At 38.0% G+C, this 23,279-nt stretch overlaps 1 protein-coding gene across 1 annotated transcript in view; it reads right to left on the reverse strand.

Moving 5' to 3' along the window:
• The window catches only part of LOC120241127 (cytosolic beta-glucosidase), a 147,274-nt gene extending 141,362 nt beyond the window's left edge, over positions 1–5,912 (reverse strand). The window contains exons 1-2 of the mRNA XM_039246053.1: positions 5,867–5,912; positions 3,840–3,908 (exon numbers count right to left, since the gene is read on the reverse strand). Coding sequence (XP_039101984.1) covers positions 3,840–3,908; positions 5,867–5,912 — 115 coding nt within the window. The remainder of the gene's footprint in view (positions 1–3,839; positions 3,909–5,866) is intronic.
• Between the last annotated feature and the right edge of the window lie 17,367 nt (positions 5,913–23,279).

Here is a 23,279-nt window from a genome sequence, read left to right on the forward strand (position 1 = left end):
TGTCCTTGTTTAAATCATTTAGCCTTATTTGTGCCATGTCCACATGTACAAAATGGGACTGATAATGTCTTATTGAACAACTGATGTTTGTATTGGAGGTGGCTGTTTTATAATGACTGGCAGTGTAGTTGGTGATCTATAATTTACTCCTGCTACTGCTACTATTGTAGTTATTGTGTATCTGTTTACTGGACCTTCTGTTAGTGCTATCTGATTCCTGTTTGATGCTTAGTTCCTGTCAAAATGCTGCTAAACAAGTGTATCAAATTGTGCATTTATGCAGCTACGAGAGAATTCTGCTTCCCCCCACCCCACACACACACTGCATGTCAAAAAACAATCTGGCATTGACAGAAAGAAGGATAATGATACCCAATGGGCCGTTTTCATTTCTAATTTCAGTCACTCTATGGTTCTGCGATTACTATAGCCAACTAATCAACTAAACATAATTATGCACTATTCCAAACATATTATGAAGTAATAAGGCCTTTATTTTTCATTGTGCCCTGAATGCTTGTATCACTAAAGATGTAAAAACAGAATTTAATTTGGGCTCACAGAATGGAAAGTCAAAGGAATGAAAGAGAAGATTAAGAGGGCCTAGCTTTTTTCCTTTTTAGCTCTGAAGTAGATAAACACCTGCACCTGTACAAATTTCAAAAGCATGTGAATAGCCTTACAGCTCCCAGATCATACGGTGAACTCACTGTATTCAAGTCAATATTGTAGGAATTTTATCTTGAATCTTTTGGGAACACCTGTAAGTAAGTATCGCAAGTCTCTGATGAAATGCAAATGATCAAAAGTGTTCTGGAAAAACTAAACACATCTGTACGAAGATCATCAGAACACGTCTCGATTATCCTGCAGACTGGAGAACATGTCTAATTCCACAGTTGTCAAAGTTCAGGCTTTGTGTATATGCTGACAAATTAGTTCCAGAAGCATACCAATGAAAAGCAAGAAAGAGAATAGGTTTTTACAAAGCAGTTATGATATAACTCCTGTAGCATGTCATTAAATGAAATAATGAATGCCACCCTGTGCTGTAATCTATAATATAGTAGAATAAGTACAGTCAGTATTATCTCTAATGATGAAACTCACTAAAATGCTCATAATGAGAACAGAACGAAGTTATGCATCTTATCCAACATCTTCGATATACAGCCTACTGCAATACCTATAAGAGTTAGTATAACTTTGCACAGAAAACCAAACAAAATGATGCATGCACGTGCAAAATGAAAAGAACAAAAACTACCACCAGTAATTTAGAAATTATCTTAATAATTCTTTTCTGAATTAGAAGCTGAAATATAGTAATACTAAGCTCTATCTCTACAAATTAATAAAATCCCAAGTTCGTTTAAATTCTAGATTTATTGTATCCCACTGTTTCCCTTTCAACCTGCTCTAATTTTTAATCTGCACAACAAAAAACTATGCAGTGTCCTCTAATGGCTGTTTTTGTATTTGTTATTTAAATTTTCTTGGAGGACCCTAAGCATAGCTAAATGTTCATCATTCTCTAGGCAAAACCATGCATGAATGTGGATTCCAAATTTTGCCCCCTCTGTTTTACCCTATATGGGAATGCATTAAAATTCTGACTAACTTTATGAGGTACCATCATGAATAAAACAGAAAAAATTAGAAGTGTTTAAACCCAACGAGTTGGAGCTGATATTTCAGGATCTAGGGAGGTAACACATTGTATTTTTCTTCCCAGCTCTTTACTCTTCTACGTCTTCTATTCTCTTAGAAGTTAAAAGAAGAATGTTGAGCTTAACATCAAAGATAGATTACTCTCAGAAAGGAACATTTATCAGAGAAAATATTAATTGGTTGCTGGAAAGCAGAGCTATGAGAATTAAAGAATCTGCAGTGAAATGGGAGATAAAAGCTAGAAAACATCACTAATGAAGAATGGAATTCCTTTTATGCATGTGGGAGCCTGCATGCGCGTGTTCATTTCTCGCAAATATCTAAGATGTTTAGATGAGCAACAACACGCCATTAGTTTTGCCAGGCGAGTTTTACCTTTGCCTCTTCTGGTTTGTGATATGAGACTTTTCGCCCCTCATCCCCGGACAAGGTGTTATAATTCTGCTCTGTGTTGCAGAATGCCCACGCTGCTGCTGTTCATGTTCTGACAACTGCCACATTGGGGATACAGGGGAAATCCACCCCTACTTGTAATCTGGGCTGAGATACAGTGAATAGAAGCAAAATGCAAGAAGACCATGTAGTGTCCTGTCAGAATACGCAGGTATATCAGCAGGGTTTACAGGTCAGCAATGTGTTACAACACACTGTAATTCTCAGCATAACAGCGTCCAAGTAAGGGGGCGGGGGGAGTGCATGCAGAGGCAATGCCTATTGGAAGCTCTAGGGAAAGGGATGCAGAAAGATGAGTGTCAGCGACCTTTCCTGCTTGTTCATTTCTGAATCTTTGCCTAAAAAAAGCCCCAGAAAGGGATTAGGGATCAAAGAGCCAGACATAATAGGACTGTGTGAAGTAAGTGACTTTCTTTGCTGTTCCCCTCCCTTCCCCAAAGTTCAGATCACCTTTTTCCCTCTTGCTCTCTTTACCTTCCCCCCAAACACAAACACATACCGACTGGGGACATAAAATTACTCATGAGAATTTCACCTGGCCAACTCATCTTTCCACTTTCTGGCATTCCTCTCTCCCACATTCTGGAGCTTTCATGCCCCAAGGTCTCAGCCTCAATATCAGTGATAATAATGAAAGTTGATGTTTAGTGGATGTTTACTAAGTATCAGGCACAATTCTCAGTGTCCTTTGCCCTTTTAAATCACACCATTACACAACAACACTGTGATGAACATCTATTATCATTCCCATTGTATAGATGAGAAAATCCAGGCTTAGTGTTCCCTAAACATAAGTAGCCTGTCCATGCTTGTACAGCTCATGTACGGGGCAAAGATTTGAAGTTGGATCTTCTGACTTCAGAGTGCATGCTTTAATCACTACTTATATTATCACCACTGCAATCCTTTTCCTCTTTGTCAAACTTAATCTGCATTATCATGAATGAAACTAAAGTTATGTAGCTCCTAGATGGTGGCTAGCAACACAAGAGGCACTATTAACATCAGCTGTCTCTTCCCTTATTCTCAATAATAAAGTATAATATGAACCAACCCAGACATCTTGTTCGACTACAAAGTGTCCCCTCCCCTTCCAAATAACATTGCCTTAAATGTTGAAGAAATGGAAAAAGTACTGAGATTCTCAGGTTTCCTGGAAGTGGAAGGAAGAGAGTTCTTTGAGGGCTTCAGTCTAGTCGTGGTTATAGGTTTCGGTGGAGGGGTGAACAATCAGCCACGTGGTTGATACGAAATGATGTGGAGCTATATTTGCCTGCTGCCCATTAAGGAGGACTTCCATTGTCATGATGGAAGTTTAGTTCTGGACCTTTATTCAATCACAACACAGTGCTGACTACTGACATTTATTAATTAACAATGCATCCGAGCTCAAGTGATCTCAAGATTGCTAGACAGGTAAAGAGGCAATTACTGGGCCGTGTGATGAAGCCCAAGAAAATGCCAGTTTTCATAAACTACATTACAGTCATCCCCTCTTATCTGCAGAGGATATATTCCAAGACACCCAGTATTGCCTGAAATCACCAATCGTACTGAACCTGTATACACTGGGTTTTTTTCCTGTACGTACACAACTATGATAAAATTTAACTTATAAATTAGCCACAGCAAGAGATTAACAACAATAACCGCATGATAAAAGTCATGTGAATGTGGTCTTTCACAAAATACCTTCCAGTAAATACGGTACTCACTTTTCTCGGACGATGGCAGGTGATAAAAACGACTGCGTGACGAAGTGAAGTAAGTGAATGACGCAGGCACTGTGACGTAGAATTAGCCTACTACTGACCATCTGATGATTCGTCAGAAGCAGGACCCTCTGCCTTGGACTGCGGTTCGCCACGAAACTGCGGATCGGGAAACCGCAGATAAGGCTAACTACAGGCTTGCCTCATTTTATTGAGCTTTGCAGATACTGCATTTTTTTTACAAGTTGAGGGCTTGTGGCAGCCCCGTGTCTAGCAGGTCTATCGGCATCCAGCAGTCTTTTCACTTCATGCCTCTGTGTCACATTTTGGTAATTCTCACAATATTTCAAACGTTTTTATTCTTATTATACTTGGTGCCCGTACAACACGGCGAATTTAAGGGATAAATGTGTGTATTCTGACTGCTCCACTGACAGGCTGTTCCTCCGTCTCTCTCCCTCTCCTCGGGCCTGTCTATGCCTGAGACACAACAATATTGAAATTAGGCCAATTAATAACCCGGCAATGGCCTCTAAGTGTTGGAGAGAGAGGAAGAGTCCATCGATGCAGCAAGCTGTATTGTCTTATTTAGGAAATTGCCACAGCCACCCCAGCCTTCAGGAACTACCACCCTGATCAGTCAGCAGCCATCGACGATGAGGCAAGACCCTCCACCAGCAAAAAGATTACAACTCGCTGAAAGCTCAGATGATGGTAAGCATTTTTTAGCTATAAAATATTTTTTAATTAAAATGTAGGAGCGCCTGGGTAGCTCAGTTGGTTGAGCCTCTGACTCTGATTTCGGCCAGGTCATGATTCCGGGGTCTTGGGATCAAGCCTGCATTGGGCTGTGTGCTGAGTTTGGAGCCTCCTTGAGGTTCTCTCTCCCCCTTTGCCCCTCCCTTGCTCATGCTCTCTCTCTTAAAAAAATTGAAGTATATACATTGTTTTTTATAGATATAATGCTATTGCACACTCAATAGACTACAGTATAGTATAAACTTAACTTTTATATGCATTGTAAAAGTTAAGTTTAGGGGCGCCTGGGTGGCTTAGTCAGTTGAGCGTCCGACTTTCGCTTAGGTCATGATCTCTTGGTTCATGGGTTCGGGCCCCGCGTCGGGCTCTGTGCTGACTGTCAGCTCGGAGCCTGGAGCTTGTTTCAGAGTCTGTGTCTCCCTCTCTCTCTGACCCTCCCCTGCTCACGTTGTCTCTCTCTCTCTCCTAGAAATAAAAACATTAAAAAAAAATTTAAAAAAAAAAGTTAAGTTTACACTTGCATTGGTAACCAAAAACTTCACATGACTCACTTTACTGCAATATTCACTTCATTGTGGTGGTCTGTCTGGAACCGGTGTGCCTGTACTACACCGTTTCAAAGCTGATGTCAGTTTTATATGAATTAAAGTAAAGATCAAAGGCAATTTGTTAGAAATAGCCAAGTAAAGAGAAGAGGGAGGAAAAAAAACACATTCAAATGGCTTGAGGTGGGACAAAGGATGGCCTGTCTAGAAATAGGGAACCAAGCCAGTGAGATTAGCATGTGAAGGCAGGTGGAAGGATGGTTCAAGGATTTTGTTGTTTCCGTTGTTTTAATCCTTATCTCTTCATTTTCACAACTCATACCTACTGACCTTAGATATAAAAGTGGCCCCAGCTTTGGATCTCACATTTCTCTGAGCTGGTCTAGAGAACTTAGGCCATGTCTCCAGGAGACAATTTGCAGGACATTTTTTGATGGAAAGAAAGAACATGCTAGAAGATTTGACCCATGTGATCAAAATAAAAGGTGCTAGAGAGGACAGTGTGGAATTTGCCTCTCATTACTCTTGGCCTTTCCCTTAGACTTACACCTATGCCTCATGGAGAAAGCTCTAGAAGTTGAGAAACTATTATAAGGACTCAGGTATGGGTGCCCAAAACATACTGCATGTCTCCCATCCAAGTACTAACCAGGCCCGACCCTGCTTAGCTTCCGAGATCAGACGAGATCGGGCGCGTTCAGGGTGGTATGGCCGTAGACAACATACTGCATGTCTTAAAGAAACGATACTCCAGGTACAAGAGCTTCCCCATATGGGATATTCATGAGCAGACATCACAACATATTCTGTGCAAGTCAAATAATATGTGCCCCTTTTTAGAGTGAAAAGCAGATATCAGCAGGAATGAAGGTTTGGGGAAGTTCTCCAGCATGAGTCTCCTTTGAGAATTGTCAATAAATAAAGGACCCAGTACAGGCTTAGATCAGAGCAGAGGGGGTCTCTACCCAGGGCCCAGTGCTTTCAAGGAGGCCCTCACACATAAATCCACTCTCACAACAATGTCTAAAAGAACACATGGGTCACCAAAATAAAAAGTTCTCTTTATTAGGACATCCAGATGGCCAACAGACACATGAAACGATGCTCAGCATCCTTCCTCATCAGGGAAATACAAATCAAAACCACACTGAGATACCACCTCACGCCAGTCAGAGTGGCTAAAATGAGCAAATCAGAGAACTCTAGATGCTGGCGAGGATGTGGAGAAACGGGCACCCTCGTAGTTTGGTGGGAATGTAAACTGGTACAGCCCCTCTGGAAAACAGTGTGGAGGTTCCTCAGGAAACTAACAATAGAACTCCCCTATGACCCAGCAATAGCACTGCTAGGAATTTACCCAAGGGATACAGGAGTGCTGAGGCATAGGAGCACATGCACCCCAATGTTCATAGCAGCACTCTCAACAATAGCCAAAACATGGAAAGAGCCTAAGTGTCCATCCACGGACGAATGGATCAAGAAGATATGGTTTATCTATACCATGGAATACTACATGGCAATGAGAAACAATGAAATCTGGCCATGTGTAGCAACATGGATGGACCTTGAGGGTGTTATGCTGAGCGAAATAAGTCAGGCAGAGAAGGACAAATATCCTATGTTTGCACGTATAGGAGGATTAGGAGGAACTTGACGGAGGAACAAGGGGGAGAAGAAGGGGGAAATGGTGGGGGAAAGGGAGAGAGGCAAACCATGAGAGACTCTTGAATGCTGACAAAAACTGAGGACTGATGGATGTGGGGGGGAGGGGGGATGGGCATGGAGGAGGGCACTTGTGGGGATGAGCACTGAGTGTTATGTGGAAACTAATTTGACAATAAACTATTTGTAAAAAAAAAAGTTCTCTTTATTATAAAATGTTAAGAAAATGAAAAAAGTCAGACTGGGAGAGAATATGCACAAGACATATATCAGATAAAGGACTTGTATCCAAGATGTATAAAGAATTCCTACAGATCAATAATAAAAGACAAGGGACACCTGGATGGGTCTGTCAGTTGAGCATCCAAGTCTTGATCTTAGCTCAGGTTGTGGTTTCACATTTCGTGGGTTCCAGTCCTACAATGGGCTCTGTACTGATAATGCGGAGCCTGCTTGGGAATTTTTCTCTCCATCTCTGTGCCCCTCCCTAGCTTGTGCATGTTCTCTCTCTCTCTCTCAAATACATTAAAAAAAATTTTTAGTAATAAAAGACAACCCAATTGTTTTTATATAGGCAAAATACATGAACAAATACTTCACAAAAGAAGATATGCAAATGGCCAATAAGCACACGATAAGGTGCTCAATGTCGTTTATAATTAAGGAAATGAACATTAAAACCAAAATAATGTACTATTTCACACCCAGGAGAATGACCAAAATTTTAAAAGATTTAAATTCCAAGTGTTGACAAAGACGTGGAGCAGTTGGAACTCTCATACCAAATGATACAATCACTTTCAAAAACTGAAAGTTTCTGTAAGGTTAAACATACTCCAACCTATGACCCAATAATTCTACTACTCTCTGTTTACCAAAGGCAAATGAAAACATATGTCTGGACAAAGAATTGTATAAGGATGCTTGTAAACAGCTTTATTCCCAATAGCCCACAGCTGGAAATAACCAAATATTCATCAACAAGGGAAAACATGAAAAAGTACACATATTTTAATAAACATTTTGAAACATAAATATGTATATTCAGCAATAAAAACAACTACAAACTACACACAATAAAATGGGTTTATCTCAAAAACATTACGTTGAGTTTGGGTGCCAGAGTGTCATTAGGTTGAGCATCTATCTTTGGCTCAGGTCATGATCCCGCAGTTCGTGAGTTCGAGCCCCACATTGGGCTCTCCCACTGTCAGCAAGGAGCCTGCTTGGGATCTTCTGCCCCCTCCCCTTTTCTGCATCTTTCTCTCTCTCTCTCAAAACTAAATAAGCATTAAAAAAATTATATTGAGCTAAAGAGGTCAGGCAGAAAATAGTATGAATCATTCAATTTCATTTATAAGAAGCCCTAAAATGGGCAAAAAGAATCTATGGCAATAGAAATTGGAGTAGTGGTTGCCTTTGGTTTGTGTAAGGATTGGCTGAAAAAGGACAAAAAATGACATTCCACAAGTAGGGAATGTTCAGTATCTTGAATGTGGTGGTCTTTTAACAAGTGTATACATTTGTCAAAAATCATCTATTTTTATACCTAAAATCTGTATAATTTATTACAATAAATTATGCCACAATTTAAAACATGAGTTTGGGATTTTAAAAAATATTATCTATAAGAAAAAGTTATCCAAATCCACATTTCACCTCATTAAAAACATTTCTCTCCTAAAACACTGAGTGCCTCTGCCACTCAGGTACTTGTGTTTAGCACTGATAATGCAATGCATTATCTCTATAGAGAAGGAAAAACTTTTCCTCTATCCTGTTAGGTTTTGAGAGGGAGACCTGCAAATTAAATTGACAAGAGGTTAATAGGAGATAAAAGTTTATTTGTGTATATACAGAAGCCAACAGAGAAGTAGCTGGCTTATCTAATGGTTGAATGGAAGGTTTATATGGAGCTAACTTAGTAAGAGAAAAGTTACTTTAGATCACTACTGTCAAGAGAATACAAATTACATATAATTTTGATTTCAAAAATATAATTAGTGATGTGCTGAGATGCAGACAAGAAAAACAAATTTTATAAAATAAGTATGTCTCATTATTCATAAATCTTTGCTTCATCAACAGAACCTCTAGCCATGTGCAAAAGTAATAAAAGCAGTCATGTGTAACACATTTTGCCAACTTGCAGTCATCTGAAATTCATAGCCTCACACATTTTTTTCCATTTTGTCATCATAAAGGCACATTTTTTCAAGGTAGAAAATACTACATACGTTATTTAATGATTTGTTATTTGATTTATACCTTTCAAATAACTAGACAATGGTATTTGGGTCTCCAGTTTTACTTATGCCTGGGGCTCTGTACATGTAAGGAGAGAAGAGATAAGCACTCCCATATGTCTGTAACCCTGAGACCTCCCTCTCTACCGTCAAGAATTACTTGGTTGGGACTTTGTGGAACAATCTCGTGTTTGCTTTGACAGGATAGGTCTTGCTCTCTTTGGTGTCTCTAAACTACTATGGGGTGAGATAATGCTCTTCGTTCTTCCTATGGTCTTTCCTGTGGGTAACTATTGGCCAATGCAGATACACGCAGAGCAGGGAAGGAAATGAGGCCACGGAGAAGGCAAAAATTTTTTCACTTAATGGCTTTCTGTCTATTCCATAAGGGCAAGTAAACAAATCATTAGGTATGAAGAGACCCTCCAAAGGTTTCCCAGCCACAGTGGAGATAATGTCTTCAGTCATTATGCACAGAATTTCAGTTCCTATTTCTTCCTCTTCTTTTTCTAACTTGAACATGGGGTATTTTTTTATGCCGAAGACATTGGAGCCTTGGCAATGACTTCCAGTTTGCTCTTGCTCACCATTCTTATTTCTAGAAAGCCTCAACAGAAAATTAAAAATTTGTTTTTTCTTCTATCTTTGTCTAGATTAAATTCTTAGGCAAGGTTTCTACCTACCAATAATCTGTATAACTATGGGGGGGAGGACATTACAAAGATTTATTTTCTCAATTTTAAGTGTAAATCATTATGAATTTTCTCCAATTTTTCAGAATAATTTCATCTGATAAGGAACAGTTTCTTTCTCTTGTTATCTGTATCCCTACCCCTGTTGTGGTCACATATTCATGCTGCTGGCCTAATATTGTTTTACACTAGCAAATTCACCATTTCTTAGTGAGCAGTACATTGCCTAGAAAAGACTGGGCACCAGAAGGTGCTGGATGTACTGAGAAGCTAAAGAAGCTGACTTTAGAACTCCTCACTTGCACACATCCATTCAGAGCCTTAGAAAAGGCCCTACCCATGCATCTCATGGTCATGTATTGTTGTGAAATTTGCATAAGTGTGGCCACTACCTCTCTACAATTTGACTTCTCCATTTGCATGTACACTTGCATTAAGGTGATGTTGAAATGACTACTGGCACTTTTTTTTTTAAACAAGTTAAGGGAGACTTGACTTGGGATCCTTTTAGTTTATGTTTAGTGGGATATAGTTATGTGGTTTGCAATCACCTCCATCTACGATTAAGTCATTGCCAACGTTCCAGTGAACGAGACCTTCTTTTGCTCACTGTGCAAACTCAGCCAACATGATAATCTGAAGGTCAGGGCTGTAGACTGCATCATGGCATGATGATGTCATAAGTGGGGTTTTTTTCCTCATTCATAATGAGAAGTTAATTACATATCTAATTTTACATGTATGACTGAGTATGCTTTATCCTAAAGAAGATCTCCAAATTATATAAGGTACTGGCCCCATAAACTTCATCTATATCTCTAACGAATGAATGTTCAGTAAATGTTTGGTGCAGGAATGAATGACCTTCCATGATCAGATAAATTTCAATTCATCTGATATAGCACCTTAATTTTATTAAAAAATTAAAAATTTAAGATAGTAAATTAAATGCCTGAATCTTTAAATACCACTTCAGTATATCAGGAAAAGGTTAGAAAAAAGCATACACTTCAGAGTCAGAAATGAATTTATATCCTTCCTTCTAGCAGTTTAAACTTGGTCAAGTTACTGAACTTCCTTGCGCCTCATTTTCCCCATCTGTAAGATGAGGAGGATAATACTTACTTTGCAGAATCATTGTGAAGATGAAATGAGATGATATATGTACAGCACCCAATCAGGGTGCTGAGCATGCCAAAGGATTTAGGAAAGTGTTGGAGGCATGGTGGTAAGGGTCGACACACAGACTCTGAAATCAGATTATCCTGTTTAAATCCTGGCTTGGCAGCTAGTTACCTGTACAATACACGACAAATCGTTTCCAGGCTTCTGTGTCCTCATCCTTAAAATGGGAATAAAAATGATAACCTATATTATAAGGTGGTTATGAAGATTAACTGAGTTAATATTTCTAAAGCACTTAGAATGGTGCCTTTGGCATAAGGTATGCTATATAAGTATATATTAAATTGTCAGCTATTTATTTATTGAAAATCTTTATTCCACTAGACCAGAACTGTTCTATTAGGTACATGTTATAAAAGAATAACCATAACATTATCTCTGATAATGTAGGAAGTTTATTGTAATTAAATCCACACTTCATTGTTGGGGGTTTCTTGTCGTTGCAGATTTATAGACAACTTTTTAAAAAGCTAAAGTTTTGAATCTATGGCAACATGTCTACCTTGTTATACGTAAAGACCCCAATTATACTACTTGGTTACAGCCATCAAAAGTATTTTTGGTAACAGTTAAACAAAAAGAGTTCCAACACACACACACACACACACACACACACACACACACACACACACACACACTATTGTTTTCTCTGGGATCCAAGAAAGTTTAATTAAAATGCCAACATGATCAAGCAAGCTAAGAATGTTTTCTCATTATTCCAATTAAGAGTCAGTAAGATTTGATTAATATTATTCTGACTGCTTTGGGCTCTGGCAGGTCTGTATATTTTCATTCAGTTATTCAACTCTAGTGTATCCTATTAATTATCTTTCTCTCTGCCTTCCTCTTCTTCAATATAATCCTTTTTCCCCCCAAAATGGCCTCAGGAGCTTTTTCTTTAAAATAGTAAGAATTATTTTAAGTGCTACAGTTAATTTTAGTAAAAACCTTAAATACCATTTTGAGTTAATTCATATCTCAGATTCTTCCTATAAAAAGAATATGTGAGTTTTAAAAAATGGAACTTTCCCAGGCTTGATATAATTTACTATGTAATTCAGTGTCTACCAGAGAATTAAAATGATTATTTATGTTCCCCAGACTCAGAGAATTAGGGAAACATTGAACTGTGCTGATTTTTTAAACCACAGTTGGAATTGTTTAGTAATGCTTCATTTGTATTCAGAAAACCCAACACATATTAAAATAGGTACACGTTTGTGTTGGTTTCAAAGAAATGAAGGTGAGCCAGTTTATCATCAAAGCTAATATATTCAATACCCACCCCAAAATTACACAAATTGGTACCATGTCTGAAATATTAAATGGACAGAAGTCTAAAATCCAAAGTTATGACTCCCAAAGAAATGATAACTCATTCTTTTATGTATTTGCAATATTAAATTCTTGGCTTTAATATACAATTCTGAGTAGGTGTGTGAAATGGTTTTCTATGGGGAAATGCTTAGTTAGTGCTCTTTTTCAGTCTGGTAATTTTGCTGGTATTTTTAAATATGTTATGATACCCAGAGGTTTTGGAAATGGTCATATGTTTTATAAAAATATGAATAAATGTGAGATAGAATTATTCCACAATTTCTGTGAAAACCATAATTCTGAATTGAATACCTTTTGTGTTTTTAAACCTCACCTGCATAAACATGAAAATTAAATGTGGGTATTAAAGAGAAGGGCATCTACAATTATACTCTAGTTCTTTTGTGTAATTAGTTGCACAGTTATGTATGTACACATACACAAGTTTTTGGTTCCTGTTTCATGAAAATAACCCCCCCCAAATTACAGTGATATTAAGACATGATATATTAAACATGATTACACAAAGAGTTCTTACTTCTTAAACTGGGTTAGTTTGGTTTTTAATTTTTGTTCTTTTGCTTTTGTTTTCAATGTTTTGGTGTAAGAAGCAGAAAGAAAAAATAAAATACACTCATTCTTTCCCATCTGCCCATTACCACAGCAGCTGGAAACTTCTTGCACCTGGTTCATTCTATCATCTGATATGGATTTATGTCCTAGGAAGGTAGCATTCTTGACAGCGATTTTATACACAAAAATGTTTTTCAACTTCATTTACCTAGGCTGCATTAAGTAAAAGATGGAAATGATTATTCTGATTTTAATTATTATAATTTCACATGATTAAAAAGCCTTAAATTATGCAGCTCTTTATTGAGGACACAAAGAAAGGAACTCTAAGTGATGAAGTATATCTTACTTAAGAAATGAAAAATTAAAGCTCCTGAATGACATTAGTGGCAAGGAAAATTCTTCCATGAAGAGAATTAAATGTGGCTTCTTGATCTGATCTTTGATGGCAGAAAGATAAATACAATGTGCTATGTGCCATGGTAATGGAATGATCATTTTATTGCAAAATGGCCAAGAGCCAGTCACTGACTGTGTTGTATACTAATTCTTTCCTGTGCTGTGCATTCTTTAGTTTGTGTTTCAGGTTTAAAGTATCATGAAAAAAATATATACTCCTTTCTTGTTGATGGCAGACATCAATGAAATAATTCATATAAACTAGTTAATGCTTGATGTATAATGGGTGCTTAGCAAATGATAGTTCCTATTCAAGACCAGATTTCAAAAACTTACTTTTTGCCATCCCTAACTATTGATGTCTTTTCTTTTCAAAACTCATAGTCTATTCCTTATGCTTATAATAAATAGCAGTATTATCTTCCTAAGATATTTACGATCACTTTTCCATAATTCCTTTTAATTTTACTCTTTACTTGCTTTTGAATTCAAAATTAGCAAATGCACTTTCTTACTATTCCAACATTTTATACTCAGATTTTGTTCTAAATGTTTTTTAATGTTTATTAATTTTTGAGAGAGAGAGTGTGTGTGAGATGGGAAGGGGCAGAGAGAGAAAGGGAGACAAAGGACCCAAAGCAGGCTCTGTGCTGACAGCAGAGATACCAATGTAGGGCTCAAACTCATGAACCATGAAATCATGACTGGAGCTGAAGTCAAACACTTAACCAATTGAGCCACCCTGAAGCCTGCCCATGTTTGAAATATTTTTTGAAATCAAGTTCCTCTCCTTTAAATATGAAATCACTTGCATAATTTTTTTAAAATTTTTTAATGTTTTATTTATTTCTGAGAGAGAAAGAGAGAGACAGCATGAGCAAGGGAGGGTCAGAGAGAGAGAAAGATACAGAATCCAAGATAGGCTCCAGACTCTGAGCTAGCTGTCAGCACAGAGCCCGACGCGGGGCTCGAACCCACTAACCATGAGATCATGACCTGAGCCGAAGTCGGACGCTTAACCGACTGAGCCACCCAGGTGCCCCTCTTGCATAATTTTATAAAGGAATTCCCTTGTGTTTCATTATATCAGCAGCTACTGTTATCTACAAATGGCAATAGCATGTAAATCACCATTTTTCCTTAGCCTTGAATTGAAAACATAAGATTAATTTTATTTTTTAATAAATGCTTCAATTTTGTTTCCAAGAAATAAACAACACCCGCTACCCTAACCTCCTAAACACTCAACAATTAAGTTAAAACTCAGACTTGGGCATTTTGGAAAGAAAATAAAATTGTGTTTAAACCTCAAAGTTACTTAGAATTAAGAAACTTAGAAGGGAAATTTTAAAGTAGCAATTTGTACACTACCCAACTACACCATTTCCTATGAAAAACCCACTTTTAAGTATAGAAACACAGCTTAAAAATAAAAGGATGGAGAAAAATATGCTAAGACAGTAACAATTTGTTACAGTTGAACTTAAATGTGTCCCTTTGTGAAGGTCCTTAATTTTAACTCCATAAATTATACTCAGGATGCATGAGTTCCTTTATCTAATCAAGGGCTGCCAACAATCTGTTTAGACATTTACCTGGGTTAATACACATATTATTGTTCCTCATTTTGGGAAATGAAGCTTCAGACAGAATCCATTATCTATGTGCATTGGTTTGCTAAGCAATTGTTTCCCAGATGCATATTAATTTTATTTTTATTATTTTTAGCTCTGATCCATCTGAGTTCTATTTACCTTTGTTTAACGCAGAGCTTTATAAATTTGAGCATGGAACCCTTTAAACAAAACAGTCATAGAAGACTTTTTTCCTTTGATCTGTTTCCTGAATTTTCTGTAGTGAACAACCATTACTAGAAAGGAAAGCAACAAAGGTATAGGAAATGGAACAATGAAAGCTGCCACACTAACAGACTAGAATACCTGTGTGCGCGGTCTGTGAGATCCTGACTTTCCTCACGATGTTTTCCCCATATACACAGCACAGCCAAAAATCACATTCTCTGACAGACTTAATGGTTTAGAGCCACATGTCATAAAGTATGTGCTATACACCATCCGTTCCCAGAGATGTTAATGAATGGTCCACAAAAAAGAGTTTCAAGGTCAAAAAAACTTGGAATCTACAATGTGCACTTTGTGCATTCCCGAGAGGGATGACATTGCAGTTTTTCACCAAATTTATTTTTCCATTGGTCAACTTTTTTGTTAGCAATATCTTGAGGGGCTTTTCCTACCTAATACACTTTGGAGAACACTGGTTTAAAATTTCAGCTGAGGAGGTATATGAAGACACAGAAAAGGCAGGGATTAATTTGGTTTTTAGCAGTTGGCCTAAATTCTGAGATCTTGCCAACAAAAACAATGCAGAGAATTTTGCCGAACAATTGTTATGGGCAGCTTGGAAATCCAGGGACTTTGTGTTTATATGTGAAGGAAAGATAGATGATATTTTCACAAAGATGATAAGGAAATGTATTTCCTTAACTGAATGTAAGATTGGTGTGTGTGTGTGTATGTGTGTGTGTGTGTGTGTGTGTGTGTTTCTCTCTTTGCACTTGGCCAACCAATTTAGTGCCAAATTTTGGTCCTGATACAGGTGTAACCCTGAAGATATAAAGGCACTTGGGGAAGTGCATGACCTCTGAGAGTTTACAGTCTCATTGGGAAGGGAGCCATGCACACAGCCCAATACTGTGATAACTGTAGGGGAAAAGCTATGTCTACACAGCCACGGGAGCAGAGGAAAAGGACCCAGAGCTTGCAAAGCTTTGGGAAAGGCATTCTAGAAGAGTGTATTACTGGGCTGAGACCCCCCATTTCTCATTGCAGCCCTTCCCACCACTGTCCCCACTGGAAGATCTTGCTTGTAAAGCATGAAATTGCATCCTGTAAGTTTTTCTTTTTTTTTCTTTTTTTTTTTTTTGTGCTTCTGACAACAGTGGCGATTTCTTCAAACTTTGAATTGAAAGCCATGTTTACCCAGTGGTAATAAAATCATGTCATTAAGATAGTAAATGTGACCCTCCTGTGCTTTATGTAGAACAAGAAATTATCTCTAATGAAGACAGAAAAAGCCTCCAAAAATGAGATGAGACTATCATTCAGATCATCCATGTTGAAGAAATACTGAAAATCCTCTCTTTTAGCTGACTGCAATCTGCTGCTGAATTGAAGCTTTGAACCACTGAATCATTAATTTTAAAAAATCGCATTTTGCCATCCAATTACTCAGCATTCCGTGACATGATCAATGATGTTAAAGGTTTTCAGCTCATTGTATTAATCAATTAAGCACAGAATATAAACAAAAAACAACTGTCAGCTGATCTGAGTCCACCGCTGATGAACTGCTGTTTAAAACAATTAATAATGAAGTAATGCTGCAAAACTAAGGGCAAAGGCCTAATTGATTTTTCAAAAGTAAGAACGCTCTAAATGCTCAATTAGTTAATAATTTGCCTACTCATTGATTTCTTCAAGGTGTCTGACTGGCAAAATTGAGAAAGATTCTATAATCACAGTCCTTCTACAAAAAGCTCATTTCTAGGCATCTAGGAAGGTTAGAAGATCAATTTAGACTCCCATTAATAGTGTAGGAAACTTTCTCCAAGGATGAAAAAGCAACTATCAAAAACAAAGAAATCATCAACTAATAAAACTCTGGGGAGCACTCTATGAAATGAACCAATTTCATGAAGAATATTAATAAATTAAATAGGGGGAAATAATGAAATGATGCAAATATCTATTAGAAATAACAGACATTTACCAAATGCAAAAGGACAAGTTTGAGACTGAGAGACTCGTGATTAAAATGCTTTTAATTGCTGATAATGAACTCAATAAAGAGAAATGAACTTATGAGGACACTGGGACTTCCTCTAATTATTTTTTTTCATTCCCGAGTTCTGTCTCTTCACTGCACATGGCAGGTTTTGGTAATGGAACCTGATGCATGGTGTGTAGATGGTGTGATAGAGATCACTGGTGTTAAAAAAGAATTCAAAAGCATCCTGAGGAAAGATCACGATGCTAACAGTATGAATAGAAGTAGCTGACTTTTATTGAACATCTTCTATGGGGTAGCCCATTTTTCTAAGTATTTTACACAAATTAACACATTTAATCCTCACAAATTCCTACAAGAGTAAGTTGTCTCCCAGAGAATCAGTTATAGTTCCATCATTTGAATATGACCTGATTGCAGGGCCCAAACTCTTACCTTCCACTTCTCTATGAAACTCTGCACTGTTTTAGCACTTGACATAGGCCTTCTTGCTTAATCTCACAACAACTCTATGTATTAGTTATTGCTTTATCTATATTTTACCAACTAAGAAATTTTTTTCAAGTAATTTGCTCAAGGACCACAGTGTGTCTTAGGAAACTATAGGACTAAAAACAGATGGTCTTTGGGCAGTGTGGACAGACAAGCCAAGCTTCCACCACTAAGTACCAGGTGACCTTAAGATTTTTAATTTTATCAAATTAAAGGATTTTATTCAAACTCCTTACCGCTGCTTTTTCTCCTCTCTCCTCCTACAATGTTTTTAAAGATTTTTTAAGAAATTTCTACACCTACCATGGGGCTTGAACTCATGATCCCAAGATCAAGAATCACCTGTTCCACTTATTCAGTCAGCCAGGTGCCCCATCTCCTCCCACAATTTCAATACAACCATCTGACTATACTTGTTTTTCAGGGGTATGTGAAAATATTTTTACAAGCATAAACTGCATGTAGAATTATAAAATAGGAAGGCATTTGCACAAGTAAGAATATGTAGTTTTATGTGTATAAATATTCCAAATTCATTACTGTAAATTGCCTTATAGGATGGCCAAAAACACAGTTAGCTAAAAATATCAAACATATGTTAGTTGCTGAGCTAATGGCCAGAAAGTTATTTCAACCTCAAGAATCATCTGTCAAAGCAGGGATCCAGAGGACCAAGAAACTGGAGGGTGGAGGAAGATGGGAGTCCACCCTGAGGACAGGAGGAGGAGTTGGGACCCAGAGCCCAGGCTTTGGGCTCTAATTTTAAGTCATCCATGGTGAGCAGCAGCTTCATTGGTAAACGCCAAATGATCACCAAATGATCACCAGGTTGTCTCAAAGAAAGGTTGCAAGTCTTCTCCAGCCCCTCCTATCTCCTGGTTAATCCTTTGGGTAGATATGGATGCAAATAGAGTGAAGCAAGAAACACATTTTAAAGAATCAGGAGCATCCACTTTTCCTCCTGGTTCATTCCCTAATTAACATTGGATTAGAACTGTCTTCAGTGAATAAAATGTGAGGACCCTTAATCAGATTCCAGACCTAAGATATTTTTTAAATTTTTTAATCTTAATTTTTTAATTTTTTTTTTGTTCAGAACGGAATTTTTTACAACTTTGTGGGAGTGGCTTGCTGAAGGACAGGAGGAGAAAAAAGCAAACAACCATGTGTACTATGAAGGGAAGAATCTTCTTTTTCCTTATTTTGAAATTGAATAGCAGCTTGTATACTACTTATTGTGGTTGGGAAAATTGATTAGATAATTTATCCAATGTGCCAGGACATAGTAAGTATTTGTTGCATATTAGTCAACCACCTCCCACACCCCACATATATAAACCACTACCTCTCGTTCCCACTTACTTCCTCATTGCACTGAAGAGATAATTGCTGTACTTGGGTATTGAAATAGTCACACAGACCAACTCTTTCTCACCATTTCCCTTCCTCCCCCTCTGTGGCTCTTTGTAGGTCTTCCTCTCCTGGGTGAAAACCGAGGGTCCTTTCCTTTTTCCCTTTAACCTTGCCCCTATGCAGTCTGCCATATGCGTTGTCTAATGGTGTGGGGGCAGGGTTACATGAAATATAGAGAACAAAGAGTTACTCTGGTTTTGGAGTTCCAAAATTTACTCCTGAACTTCATAGTCTATATAATCACCTTGAAATTATGTTCTTTCAATTTATGAATATCAGGATTTCTTTCCTCTCTATCTCTCTCTCAAAAAAAACCCATACACACAAAAATTTAGTTTTATGCATGGAAAGTCAAACCTCAAAGGAATTAAGCCACAAATTGAATGTCTAACGCTAGAATAAAAAACAAGTAGGTAAGGAATCAGAATACTACATGTTGGATAGTTAGCTTCTGAGAGAAGAAAATAGCATCAACTGCTAGCACATGTTTCTAAGAAGGTATGGCTCATGATAGCAGGGGATAGGAGGGAGGCATGACAGAAACCACAGGTGGGTTTAGAGGGAATCCCAAGGTAGAGGGACCTCAACCAATGAAGCTCACTTGATAGCCAGTCCTCCAAAGACTTCACCATGACAACCAGTAACAGCACCAGTGTGGTGAGGCATCATTAGAAATAGTGACAGGATGGGGCATCTGGATGGTTCAGTTGGTTAGGCGTCCGACCAGCTCGGATCGTGACCTCACAGTTTGTGAGTTCGAGCCCCACATCAGGCTCTGTCCTGAAAGCTCAGAGCCTGGAGCCTGCTTCAGACTCTGTGTCTCCCTCTTTTTCTGCCCCTCCCCTCCTCACACTCTTGTCTCCCTCAAAAATAAATAAATATTTTTTTTTTAATTTTTTTTTAAAAAGAAGAAGAAGGAAAGAAATAGTGGCAGGGTGTGTCCAGGCAGAGAGAACCTGAAGCCACTCACTGAGATTCCTTTGGCCCCACGGAACATGAAAAAGAAACCAGAAGTGTCTCAATATCTTGAGAGGATCAGAGACATGCATGAGAGGGCACATCAAACCAGAAGGGACCTTTAATCAGGAAAGGGCAGATCTTGAGTGAGTGTACTAAACTGTTACTAGAAACAATGATGGGAAAGTACATGAAGTTTTCTTCATTAAGGATGACAGTTCAGGATAGTATTCCCATGTAGTTTTTACCCCTTTAAAAATGTAAATTTTTATACCTTGAGTTTGTGCTCTATAAACTATTATGCCTCCCTCAATAGAAAGAGTTTATTTCAAGAGATATGTAAGCCCCATTTTAGATTTACTAAAATGAATTAGAAGCTTTGTCACAATGAATTGAAAAATGTGTATGTTGAATAAGAGTAATGTCAGCGTATAAACTTTTAGTATGCCACAGATAAAAATGTTTTGTGGACTGCATCCGTATTCTTTGTAGCATTATTTTCAATAACTAAAAGGTGGAAATAACCTAAAGTGCATGAATGAATAAGCAAACTGCGGGGTATGCACACACAATGGAATATTATTTAGCCTTAAAATGGGAGGAAATTCCAACACCTGCTACAACATGGATAAACCCTCCAGACGTTCTGTGATGTGAAATAAGCCAGTCAGAAAGGACAAATACTGTATGATTCCATTTGTTTGCAATGTGTAGGGTAGTCAGAATTACAGAAAAGAGAAGTAGGATCATGATTGCCAGTGGAAAGAGGAGAGAGAAGAGGGAGCTGTTGTTCGGTGGGTGCAGAGTTTCAGTTCTGCAGGTGGAAAGAGCTCTGCGGATGGATGTTGGGAATGGTTGTACAACAGTGTGAAGGTACTTAACGTCACTGAACAGTACACTTAAAAAGAGTTCCAATGGTAAATTTGTCTTAGGTGTATTTTGTAATTTAAAAAACCTTTTTTAAAGAATTAAGGCAAAAATAAAACCCACCATTTGTGTTGAAAAACAGGGAACTTCTGTTTGTCAGTATCCACACAACCCTTCATGGAAATCTTTAAAACATAGTGCTCCTCCATACAAGGAATTTACGAGACTACCCAATGCTATATAACTGCCAATTCCCACCAAAGTCTCCTGAATCCAAATCCACTGCTTTCTCCATTAATTCTAATAAATATACATTTGAATATATGTGAGCAAACAGCATATACACTGTCATATAAATACAAGTATAGTTAGCCTGTGTTGTGCTCATTAGGAAACAAAATAATCAATGCATTTTACTAAGCATTGCAATGTTCCCTGTGATTTGTGAATTTCAGACCCATTTCTTTTTTAAAAAAATATTTTTTTGAGAGAGAGAGAGAGAGACGGAGTGCGGGTGGGAGACAGGCAAAGAGAGAGGTAGACACAGAATTCAAAGCAGGCTCCAGGCTCTGAGCTGTCATCAAAGAGCCTGACATCGGGGCTGGCACTCAAGAACTGTGAGATCATGACCTGAGCTGAAGTCAGAAGCTTAAACAACTGAGGCACCCAAGTATCCCCAGACCCATTTATTTCTAAATAAACCATATTTTCATAAGTGCCTTTGATGCCCCATAATTCTTTTTTTTTTTTAATTTTTATTTATTTCTAGGAGAGAGAGAGCATGAGCAGGGGAGGGTCAGAGAGAGAGGAAGTCACAGACTCTGAAACAGGCTCCAGGCTCTGAGCTGGCAGTCAGCACAGAGCCCGACGCGGGGCACAAACCCACGAACCGCGAGATCATGACCTAAGTGAAAGTCGGACGCTTAACCGACTAAGCCACCCAGGTGCCCCGATGCCCCATAATTCTAAGTAGGCTTATAAACTTTATTCTTTGAAACAGTAAATCAGGGTTACTAAGTACTTAAATACTAAATGGTTCATTTTCATTGTCTCTAACTCTACAAAAATTTATTCTTGCCTGCTCCTTTAAAAATGTATCTGAATTTTACATGCTTCTTATTTTTACTGAAGTCCAATAAAAAATCTATTTATTGTATACACATTTGAAATTGGAAATAGGTGGCTGTCATTAAAATTAGGGACTATATTTATGTTATACTATATTTAAAAGAACTCACACGTTCCAACAGACTAACAGCTTACATTTAAAGTGGTACAAAAAACAAACATATATTTATGATTGTATGCTTAAAAGCTTATTTTACTATATTTTGTATTCATCTCAAATTTTACTTTGCAATAGATTTAAAAAGAAATAACGATTTTCTTTTTCCCCTCAAAGTCATGCTTGGAAGGGAAGCAGCATTTTATGGTAGAAGAATATTGACATTGGAATAGTAATCCAAGCCCTTCTGCTGTGTAATCTTGAGCAAGTAATTTTGCCTCCCTGGAGCTCATTTTCCTCCCTAGTAAAGTAAAAGAGTAAGAGCAGTTGGACTGAAATATTTTTCCATATTTCATGTTCCAAGACCTCAGGCTTCTGAGTCTCTGATGGGCAGGCACATCAGAAGCATGGGCTACATCCAACACTATACAGTAAAGCCATGCTCACTTCTTTCAACTGAGTTGGACTGAACCATTCAGCTCAATCTGTAATTACTGAGGGCCTTCAGTGATGATGAGGATAATGACAGGTAAGATTTACTGAGCACTCACTACGTGCCAGGTACTGACTATGGTAGATTACTTGTAAAAAACAGCCCCAGTTTTCCAATCTAATCCCGCCGTCTATGCTCTTTGTAACGTACCCTTACCAGCCTCTTCCTATCATGGTGTGGAGCCTCTCTTCTTATCCTCTGAATCTGGGTTTGTCTTGTGTCACCCCTCAGCCAATAGAATCCGACAGGCAAAAAGATGTGCCAGCTCAGAGCCTAGTCCTTCATGCTTGTTCTTGGAACTCTGCTGCCCCCGAAGAGCAAGCTCAGGATATCCTGCGAGCAGATAAAAGAGCATGTGCAACTCTTCTCCTGGTCGTGACTCCAGAAATATGTGAGCCCAGCCAAGATTAGCAAAGCTTCTGAGCTGACCCACAGCTAGCCACGGACACATGAATGAGAGCCCTGGAGTCCAGCTCAGACAGCAGAACCACCAAGCTGAAATAATACAGGATTATCATAAGCCACTAAGTATTGGTTAAATGTTACACAACATTTTTGCAGCAATAGAAAATTGTTACTCTGCTCTAAATAGGTCAAATTGTTTTCTCATTTACTCCTCACAACAGCCTTATATGAGGGGTATAACTTATAAGTTATAACTTATCCTACTTCGGAGATAAGGAAACTGAGGCACAGAGAAATAAATTAATTTGCCTAAGATCACAAAACTACTATACTTTACATATTATATTATCAGTTATAAGATGCACCATTATTTTATGTGCCACTGAGAAAGACAGAGTACAACTTA

The sequence above is a fragment of the Hyaena hyaena genome, unplaced genomic scaffold, assembly GCF_003009895.1.
Source record: "Hyaena hyaena isolate Hyena2069 unplaced genomic scaffold, ASM300989v1 scaffold_278, whole genome shotgun sequence".
Taxonomy (NCBI): domain Eukaryota; kingdom Metazoa; phylum Chordata; class Mammalia; order Carnivora; family Hyaenidae; genus Hyaena; species Hyaena hyaena.